At 37.8% G+C, this 10,628-nt stretch overlaps 1 protein-coding gene across 4 annotated transcripts in view; it reads right to left on the reverse strand.

Moving 5' to 3' along the window:
• Nucleotides 1-10,277, reverse strand: part of PRPF39 (pre-mRNA processing factor 39) — a 22,379-nt gene extending 12,102 nt beyond the window's left edge. Inside the window, exons 1-5 of one of the 4 annotated variants that reach the window (XM_005876830.2) lie at nt 9,326-9,414; nt 9,072-9,140; nt 8,806-8,968; nt 8,558-8,676; nt 1,068-1,235 (exon numbers count right to left, since the gene is read on the reverse strand). In XM_005876830.2, coding sequence (XP_005876892.1) covers nt 1,068-1,235; nt 8,558-8,676; nt 8,806-8,892 — 374 coding nt within the window. In that variant the 5' untranslated portion in view covers nt 8,893-8,968; nt 9,072-9,140; nt 9,326-9,414. Of the gene's footprint in view, nt 1-1,067; nt 1,236-8,557; nt 8,677-8,805; nt 9,141-9,325; nt 9,452-9,908 lie in introns of those variants that run through there. The other 3 variants (XM_005876829.2, XM_014548195.1, XM_005876831.2) reach the window with 3 other exon arrangements.
• Nucleotides 10,278-10,628: the final 351 nt, after the last annotated feature.

A 10,628-nucleotide genomic window follows, 5' to 3' on the forward strand; every position in this document is an offset into this window, starting at 1 on the left:
GGCAGGTGAGCAGTTAGGAGCCAGTGGTCCAGGATTGTGAGGATGTCTGACTGCCGGTTTAGGCCTGATCCCCAGGAGGGGTGCTTGTGCTAGACCCTTGGAGGTCAGGGACTGCCATTACTGTGAGGGAAAAACAGATCTCACCCCCAAGCAGCAGAGGCAGTACAGCCCTACTGAAGCCGCAGAGGCTCAAAACTGTGAGGCCACAGAGGGGAAAAAAAAAAATCTTGCAATTCAGCGCCATCTACTGGAGCAGAGTAGAAAGACCTCCTCAGAGATAAATGGGAAAACAAAGGAGAACAACGAACGCCATGCACAACAACAACAACGATGACCAGAAAGAAAATGAAAAATCCCCAGAAAACAGGCTGGAACACATGGAATTATGCGAGTTAAATGACAGAGATTTCAAGATTGCAGTTCTGAAAATGCTCAATGAGATGCGAGAAAATAAAAAAGCAACATAGTCATCATACTTTCTTGTCCAGAAAGACTTTCTGAGTCCATGTCAGTGGGATATTCTGAGTACACAGGAACATGGAATTAGTGGTTTTAACAGCTCTAATTAAAATGAAATGTTATCAATCATAATGGAAAATCACAGTAGAAAACTGAAATGAAATCATTTTGTTTTTTGAATATATGCAGGGCTTACTACATAAAATACATACAGTGCTATTTTGGGTCTAAGTTTTTACACGAATCACAAGGATATACTTTTAGTAAGTCATTAAGTTTTAAATAAGCATCTATTATGTGCCATGTACAGTGCTAGTTTAGTACAGCAGTGAATAATTACACTGAGATTCTATTTTCTCATTCTTTCATTAATCTGAAATACCTCAGACAAAAGATAGGAATCCTCTTGTTTCCTCATCTATAAAATGGATAAGGAGAACCTAAAGTCTAAAAACAGTAACATTCCTAAACATTTCATAAGATATATGGGAAAATATCTACATTTAAAAGTGTATAAAATATGATTATTGTGAAAGAAAATATATTCCTAAATATTAGGAATTAATTACCTGAGTAATCAAAGATATTTTAACGATTTTTCCACCTACCTCTGAAAATGATGACTATACAGCTGTGTTGGAATACCAAGAATACGATCATATATAGCTGTAACTTCTCTCAGGTTTCCCTGTTCATTCTCCCAGTTTATATACATTTCCCATAGTCTGTCAGATCGGAAATCTGTTCCTGCAGCTAGAACAGCGTGCTCAAAAGTTCTGAAAAATTAAATTACCTTTAAATTATCTTTCTAAGATAAATGCACTTTCAAAATATTATGTCTATACTTTGCAACTCTGCAATATATACAAATATCAAATCATTATATTGTACACCTCAAACTGATATACAGTAGTTTCCCCTTATCCACAGGGAATTAGATCCAAGACCCCCATTAAAACCACAAAGTACCAATCCCTAACTACAGTGTTTTTTTTTCTACACATACATACCTCTGATAAAAGTTTAATTTATACATTAGGCACAAAAATTAACTAATAAAAAATAGAACAATTATAATATATTGTAATAAAGTTATGTAAATGTGGTCTCTCAGCAAATGAGCACACATTTCTTTTTCCTTTTTCATAATTTCATGGATAGAAAATTTGCTCTTACCGTAGATTTTAGTGACCTCAGCATACGACATTGTTTTCTTTCCTTATTAAGTCGACAACTTTCACCTTTTCACTTAAAGGAAGCACTTTACAGCTTTTCCTTGGCATACCTGAATCACCAGAATCACTACTCTTGTGCTTTGGGGCCAATATTTGGTAAAATAAGGGTTACTTGAACACAAGCACTGGATACTGTGACAGCAATCTGATAACCTAGACAGCTACTAAAGTACACAGTGTGGATACAATGGACAAAGGAATGATTCCCATCCTGGGCACACAAGACAGGAAGACACAAGATTTCATCACACTACTCAGAACGGCGCACCATTTAAAACTTATTGTTTACTTCTGGAAATTTCCAATTAATATATTCAGACTGTAGTTGACTGCAGGAAACTGTGACAGTTGAAATCATGAATAAAAGGGCTACTACTGCAACATATGTCAATAAAACTTCCATTTTAAAAAAATTTAAAAATCAAATAGATAATGCTAAATTCAAAATAATATTCCATTGCTTCCCATACAAATAGAGATTAAAAGATAGAAGGAATTGCCCGGCCGGTGTGGAGTTCAGTGGTTGAGCGTCAATCTATGAACCAGGAAGTCAGGCTTTGATTTCCAGTCAGAACACAAGCCAAGGTTGCAGGCTCATCCTCAGTAGGGGGCATGCAGGAGGCAGCCAATAGATGATTCTCATCATTGATGTTTCTATCACTCTTTCCCTTCCTCTGAAATCAATAAAAACTTATTTAAAAAGAAAAAAAAAGATAAAAGTAATAATAAAGAAGTGTATGATAGCAGTTTTAAAAAAGTGAGAAAAGCCCGGCCAGTGTGGTTCAGTGGTTCAGCACTGACCTATGAACTGGGAGGTCACTGTTTGATTCCCAGTCAGGCACGTGCACGGGTTACAGGCTTGATCCCCAGTGAGGGGCATGTAGGAGGCAGCCAATTGATGATTCTTTCTCATCATTGATGTTCCTATCTCTTTCTCCCTCTCCCTTCCTCTCTGAAATAAAAAAATAAAAGAAAACAAAGTGAGAAACATAAAGGAAATAGATAAATGTACTGTTATGTAATTTTACCTTACGTAAAATTACAATGCAAAACATACACACTGCAAACATATATTTATTTGTTAAACTTGAAATGCTTGTTGAATGGATTCATTTAGGGGAGAAGATAGACACAATTATTATTATTAATTTAAATAATAATTTTCTGGGAAAATAACTCCAACAAGGGATCCAGCTGCCTTATACGGTAATGAGAAGTATACATATATTTTAAGACTCTCAAAAATCTCTCCTGATTCTAAAATCCCACAATTATAGTTTATTACAAAAACATATATTTTAAGTACCTAATTCATGTCAAAAGATTTCTGCAAGCAATGTTAAATCATTAGATTTGAAATTCAAATGAGATAAAACCATTAGATACATATTTTCAATGTAAATATTTTAGAATCAAGAGGGATTTTTAACAGTATAAAACTATACTACCTAAATTAATCTATAACTTTAACAGAATCCCAATCAAAGCTCTAACAAATTTTGGGTGAAAAGGAAAAACAAATTCTAGCATTCATCTGGAATACAAAAATGTAAAATATTTTGTGTAAGGACAATGCAGCAGTTTTCCTGAAAGATATCAAAAGAAACTAGGAAGCCTAACTGGTTTGGCTCAGTGGATAGAGCGTCAGCCTGCGGACTGAAGGGTCCCGGGTTCGATTCCAGTCGGGGGCATGTGCCTTGGTTGCGGGCACATCCCCGGTGGGGGTTGTGCAGAAGGCAGCTGATTGATGTTTCTCTCTCATGATGTTTCTAACTCTCTATTCCTCTCCCTTCCTCTCTGTAAAAAAAATCAATAAAATATATTAAAAAAAAAGAAAGAAAGAAACTAGGAAGCTATAGTAATTAAAAGTATGGTACTAGCTGGGAACAGAAAAATGGATCAACAGAACATATCAAAGTATATTTGAGAATGTAGTCTATGATAAAGGAGTATTTTTAGAATTAATGCAGAAAAGTTGGACTATTCAATAATTGAAAAAAATAAAGGGTTAATCTCTACTTCACAAAGGACACAAACTAAATCCCAGATGAATGATTTTTAAAAAACTATTTTAAAAATTAGAAGAAAATACAAATTTATATATTCTTGGCAAGATAGGCACAAAAGTAAGAAACTAATAAAAGATTGAATACTGAACATTAAGAAAAAAAAGCCTCTGTATGATAAAGATACCCTAAACAAATTAAAAGCTGTACCAAAACTGCAGGAAATATGTTTAATATATATACAGATAAAGGACTGAAAGTGTGCGTGTATGGGTACATGCATACATGTATATATATATTTGTGTATGAAGTTTCTGAGACAGTGAAATACATGTTCTTGCTCCTGCAGAAACCCAAAATGATCTGGTAAATCAGCGGTTCTCAACCTGTGGGTCCTGACCCCTTTGGGGTCGAACGACCCTTTCACAGAGGTCGCCTAAGACCATCGGAAAACACATAAATAATTACATACTGTTTTTGTGATTAATCACTATGCTTTAATTATGTTCAATTTGTAACAATGAAACTGGGGGTCACCACAACATGAGGAACTGTATTAAAGGGTGGCAGCATTAGGAAGGTTGAGAACCACTGCAGTAAATCAATGCATCAGACACTAAGAAAGTGGAGAGAGTTGGGAGAGGAAAATGATAAAAAGGTAACAAAATAAAGACAGAATGTTTAGGTCTGATTAATAAATGGTAAGAGACCTTAAATCTCGTTTCCTGCCCAGCTATGGGAATTCAGAAACTAGGTATATTTTCCCTGGAAGTTCAGGTTATCCTTTAATGAAAAAAAACTGCTTGACATAGAAACGATATAAAGATACCGCCCTGGCCAGTGGGTTCAGTGGTTAGAGCATTAGCTCTGCCTGCACCAAAGGCTCACGGGTTTGATTCCCATCAAGGGCACATACCTGGGTTGAAGGCTCAATCCCCAACCCAGGTCAGGTCAGGTGCGGGAAGCAACCAATTGATGTGTCTCTCACACTGATGTGTTTTTTTCTTTTCTTCTTCTCTCTCTCCCCCTCCCTCCATTCCTCCCACTCTCTGTAAAAGTCAATGGAAAAAACATGCTCAAGTGAAGATTAACCACAAGAAGATATAAAGATACTAACACTAGGAGTCCAACAAAAACTGGGTGGCCACTTGATCATTTTACTGTGAAGCCCTCCAGGCCAGCTAAAATTGGATCCCCAATACAAAATACACAGAGCTTCTATTCAATTTATTAAAATCTAATCTTTAACATAAGCAGAAATCCAGAAATCAGACATGACAGAGATTTAAAAAAAAACTTCAGAGGAAACAGTGCTAGGAACAGACTTCAACTATCCTTAATACCCTCAAATAAATGATAAAAAAATATGCAGAAATATAACAATAGGAAGATATGAGAAAAGGAACAAAGAGGGTGTTGAAGTGGCTGATCGATGTTTCTTTCTCATGGATGTTTCCATCTCTCTATCCCTCTCCCTTCTCTCTCTCAAATAAAAAAAACCCCCACATATTTTTCAAATAAATAAAAGCTTCCATGAGGCCCAGCCGGTATCGCTCAGTGGTGGAGCATTTACCCATGAACCAGGAGGTCACAGTTTGATTCACTGTCAGGGTATATGCCCGGTTTGTGGGCTCAATCCCCAGTAGGGGGCGTGCAGGAGGCAGTTAATCAATGTTCTCTTACTGGTGTTTCTATCTCTATCCCTCTCCCTGTCTCTATAAAAAGTCAACAAAAACATATTTAAAAAAAAAAAAGCTTCTTTGAGGAAAAACATGTCATATAAATATCAGAAGAATGGTATCATACTTATCAATACCAACATCAGAAGCTATAAATGATTCAAGAGATGCCTTCAAAGCCCTAAGGAAAAATTACTTTCAACTCTATACCCAACTGGACCATTAATTTGGGTGTTTTAGACATAAAAGTCTTAATTTCTTTTTTTTAAATCCGAAGCATCCTTCATCAAGTAATAGGATGCTTTTCTATAAAACGTGGGCACATAAACCAAGAAAGAATAGGATCTAATAAACTTTTTTTTAAAATATATTTTTACTAGAGGCCCAGTGCAGATTTGTGCACCAGTGGGGTCCCTCAGCCTGGCCTATCCCCTCTCGCAATCTAAAACCCCTTGGAGAATGTCGGTTAGCCAGACATGAGGGAGCCCGATCCTGTGCATTGTCTGTCCCCTGGTGGTCAGTGCGTGTCATAGCGACCGATCATTCAGTTGCTTAGGCTTATATATAGAGAGAGAGATTGATTTCAGAGAGCAAGGGAGAGGGGGAGAGAGATAGAAACATCAATTATGAGAGAGAATCAGTGATCGGCTGCCTCCTGCATGCCCCCCACTGGGGATTGAGCCCACAACCCAGGCATGTGCCCTTGACCAGAATCTAACCCAGAACCCTTCAGTCCCCAGGCTTACACTCTATCCACTAAGCAAAACCAGTTAAGGCTCTAATAAACTCTTAATAGAGCCAGAAACCCAGGAATGAGGTAAAGACATATTCTAGAATCAGGATGATAAAGAAATCCCAAAATAATATCTGTATAACAGAAACAGAATAGAACAAGCAGTCCAGATTACAGAAGAGAAGGTCCCAGGAGGGATAGCTCCAAGAGGGAAGGGGAAAAAAATGGAATTTACAGACTTCAGAGTGTAATTCTCTTTTACAATTTTTATACTAAGTAGAATATTTTTAACTCCCAAAAATAACTTACAAAGCATTTGTACATTATGTAAAGTAGTATTTAGTACTGACTACTGAAAGTAGCTGTTGGAAGGGGTGAAAGTTTTTAAATGTGCAAAGAAAACCAGGCAAGTTGAATAACGGGGAGGAAGCAATAATTAAATCCAGGAAAAACAAAAGGCTATGAAATCTATCCATTTGGAAAGATGAAGAATGAAAAAATAATATAGAAGTGAACTAAAATTTTTAGTTACCATTACAAAATTATGTCCTCAGCAAATGAAGAAAACACTACTATATCACACATGTTAAAAAATACCAGAAGCGCCCTAACCGGTTTGGCTCAGTGGATAGAGCGTCGGCCTGGGGACTAAAGGGTCCCAGGTTCGATTCCGGTCAAGGGCATGTACCTTGGTTGCGGGCACATTCCCAGTGGGGGGTGTGCAGGAGGCAGCTGATCGATGTTTCTCTCTCATCTGATGTTTCCAACTCTCTATCCCTCTACCTTCCTCTCTGTAAAAAAATCAATAAAATATATTTTTAAAAAAAAATACCAGAAGAAACAGCTAAAATATCTGAAGAGGGGTGGAAAGACTGCTTTTTGTTACAAGCAGTTTAATACTGATTTTTTTAAACATTTATAAGTTCCTATAATTAATAAGAAAAACATAATCCAAAAGTAAAAGGAGTAAGTGATATGACGAGGCAATGTGAAAATGGCTTATCTATAATAAAATCAACCAAACGACCGAACAGCAGAATGACCGCCCAGACGACCTTCCGGATGACCACGCTATGACACCCACTGGCGCCAGGCCAGCCAAGGTGGGTGCAATGCGATTGGTCGGGGGCCTGGCCATCGCCCCATGATCGCCCTGCAGAGGGAGGCCCAGGCCACCGGGCCGGCAAGGCGATCGATCAATCAGGGGACTCCACAATCACCCCAAAGAGGGAGGCCCAGGCCACCGACTGGAGGCCTGGTGGGCAGGGCCTCCCTCTGTGGGGCGCGATAGATCGCCCCAAGAGGGAGGCCCAGGCTACCCCACGGTGGTGGTGCTGCGGCGGGTGGGCCGGGCCTCCCTCTTTGGGATGATCCATCGAGGAACACAGACTGGGTGGGCGGGGCCTACCTCTTTGGGCGATTGATCGCAGGGCTTCCGGAATGAGAGGGCATAGGCCGGGCTGAGGGGACGGACACACACACACACACACACACACAGCGCACAAATTTTCAAAGGAAGGCCTCTAGTATAAGGATATGAAAGATGGCAAACCAGGATAAACACTCTGGAGATATGTAAACTAAAATAATGTGATACCACCTAAGGATAAAGAAAAATGTGGTCTGCTATGGGAAAATGACTGCTCTCATACACTGTGGGAGTTTAAAATATCACTTCTAAAGAAACATTTGATAGAATTTAGCTGTGTGTTCCCTTTGACAGAATTCCATTTCCAGCATGCTCTACATAAATACTGACTTGTAGAGACATTCACTGAAGCACTGGTTATTTCCTATGCATAAGAATTTGGTCAAATAAAATATAACACCTAGATACTGTAAAATACTTTGCAGTGGTTAAAAAAGTATGGTAGAGATTCCAAAATATTCTGTTAAAAAAAAAATCAAAGGATAATATGAACAAACATGTATAGCTGTGTGTATCTGAAAGAACACACACCAAGCCATTAACCACAAGGGGAGTGGAACTGGGAACATAAGAAAAAGAAGGTATAAAACAGAGGGGGAGCCCAGCTGGCATGGCCATGGTTGAGCATCTATGAACCAGAAGGTCACGGTTCAATTCCCAGTAGGAACACATTTTCAGGCTGTGAGCTCGATCCCCAGTAGGTGATATACAGGAGGCAGCCGATCAGTGGTGCTCTCTCATCATTGATGTTTCTGTTTCTCTCTCCCTCCCTCTCCCTTCCTCTCTGAAATCAATAAAAATATACTATAAATAAATAAGTAAATGAAAGGGGAATTTATTATGTTTTTTTATATAATCATGCATACATTTATTACATGTATTCTTTTTAAGTAGAGAAATTATATGGAATTTAAACTTTCGGTTTAGCATTCACAAATAGTTCCATTATCAATATAAGAATAACTGATTTATAATTTATATCTTTGAACACATGTGATTAACAGAGTTTCACATACCCTCTTATTGTACTGTTTGTCTCAGAATCCCCAGAATCCAATGTTTCTTTTAAGAAGTTTATATAATGTATCCAAAGGTCAACACTAAGAGGTATTGCCTGAAGCCCCCGTCGATACACCTAAGAAAAAAACAACAAAACTGTACTTCAAATATTTAATTATTTCTTAACAGAGAGGTAACACTGTGTTATCCGGTGAACCTTAGAAATACTAATTACTGGAATTTTGTTTAAATAATCTACCATTACCATTTGGGTGGAGGTTGGATAGAACATGGCAATGTTCTGATCCCCACGTGCAGAGTCTTGATCTTCAGAGCGCAGCAGTCCCTGCATTCTGACCGGGTTGTGTGGGCAGGCTTTGGGTTACAGACCATAGGGCACAGACCCATTAGAGCACCAATGACAGCGTCTGACCAAAAATGCAATAAGACGTAGCAAATGTGACTAGCAAACCAACTATATTGTTTGGAAAATGAGAAATAAATGTAAGTGAGAGAAAAGCCCTGCCCTACTTGTTAAGCTGCAGTGTAATACAGAGGCTTGCACTGCAAAGCTTGACAAACTGTAGAGGTTTAACGCACCTGCCAACAAAGAGAGAAAATATTAGCTACAAATGCCACAAGAGTGACAAATGCAAATAAAATACCCTATAAAATTGTTTGACCACAAATCGTAGGTACTGCCAGCCAAAGAAAAAAAAAGTCTTTGTTTTGTTATTTGGCTTACAGTACCTAATGGAAATTATTTTATTCAGTGATGTACGCACCTCGTCTGATTGTTTAATGTTGTCATGCCGCTTTTCAAGGTCTGCATACTTTTTCCAGTAACCATAGCAATACGGATAGTGTATGAAAAATTTGTCAAATGCTTTCCTGGCAGCCATCAAGTGATTCTGATGAAAATAAAATGAGGTGTTTAAATATCTTGGAAGTTTCTGTCACAAAAATATTTATTATTCCTTTCAAATGTATTATCTCAAATAAAAGAAATGGCAGGTTTAAAGACCACACACACACCCCGCAGTCCTTTTCCCTATGAATGCAATCTTATCCTTTGAAACAGAGAAACTAATTCTGTTAAACTACAAGGTAACCATTTATTCACAGATTTTATACAGATACACACATGCAGAGCACTTACTACAAACACTATACTTTGACTCTACTAAAACTAACTTTTCACTACACACCAATGCAATTTTTTTTGAAATTAAAAAAGTGTAAATATCCAATGTGATGCAACTTAATCTGAAAAGTATAAAAAAGCAACTTTAATTACAAAACAATAAGGCCCAGTCTAATAATGACTTGATTAATCTGTTCCTTTAGTCCCATTTAAAAGTTACTAACCTCCTGTTCAACATACTGAAGCAAATATACCCAGCCTGTAAAATCCTGAGGATTATTTTCTACAGTTTTCCAAAACTTTTCATATTCTGGAGGGAAATTTGCTTCTGTTTCTGCCACTGGAAGGTCCACAGCATTTGCTATTTCATTTTCATCTGTAGTTGCATTCACATTGGGAGATCCATCAGGTGACTGTTCCATTTCCGTGACATTCATAATTTCAGTACTGAAATCAGCAGACTGTTCTACCACTACCTCAGAACTGTTGCCTGTGCTGCCATTACTAGAATTTCTGTACTCATCCATGTGAGAATTTTGCATAGCTGTTTGTCTTCAGTTAATGATCTGTAGAAACAAAAATAAAGAAAAACATCTTCCAAATGTTTATTTAGCATCATCAAAACCACCCTTTTTTAAAAATGATTTTTAGAGAGGAAGAAAGAGAGAGAAACATCAATGTGAGAGCAAAACATCAATCAGCAGCCTCCTGCATGCCCTTACCGGGGATCAAACCTGCAACAGAGCATTTGCCCTGACCAGGAATTGAACCAGCAACCTTTCAGTGCATGGGATGACACCCAACCAGCTGAGAAGCACCAGTAAGGGCAAAACCACCTTTTCATAAAACACAAGCTCTCATTAGTTATTAAAGAAACATAATAATTTGATTCTTGATATCTCTTATAACTCTTAATAAGGTTTATTAGTTTCTATATTATAAAT

Source organism: Myotis brandtii, unplaced genomic scaffold, assembly GCF_000412655.1.
Source record: "Myotis brandtii unplaced genomic scaffold, ASM41265v1 scaffold5, whole genome shotgun sequence".
Classification (NCBI taxonomy): domain Eukaryota; kingdom Metazoa; phylum Chordata; class Mammalia; order Chiroptera; family Vespertilionidae; genus Myotis; species Myotis brandtii.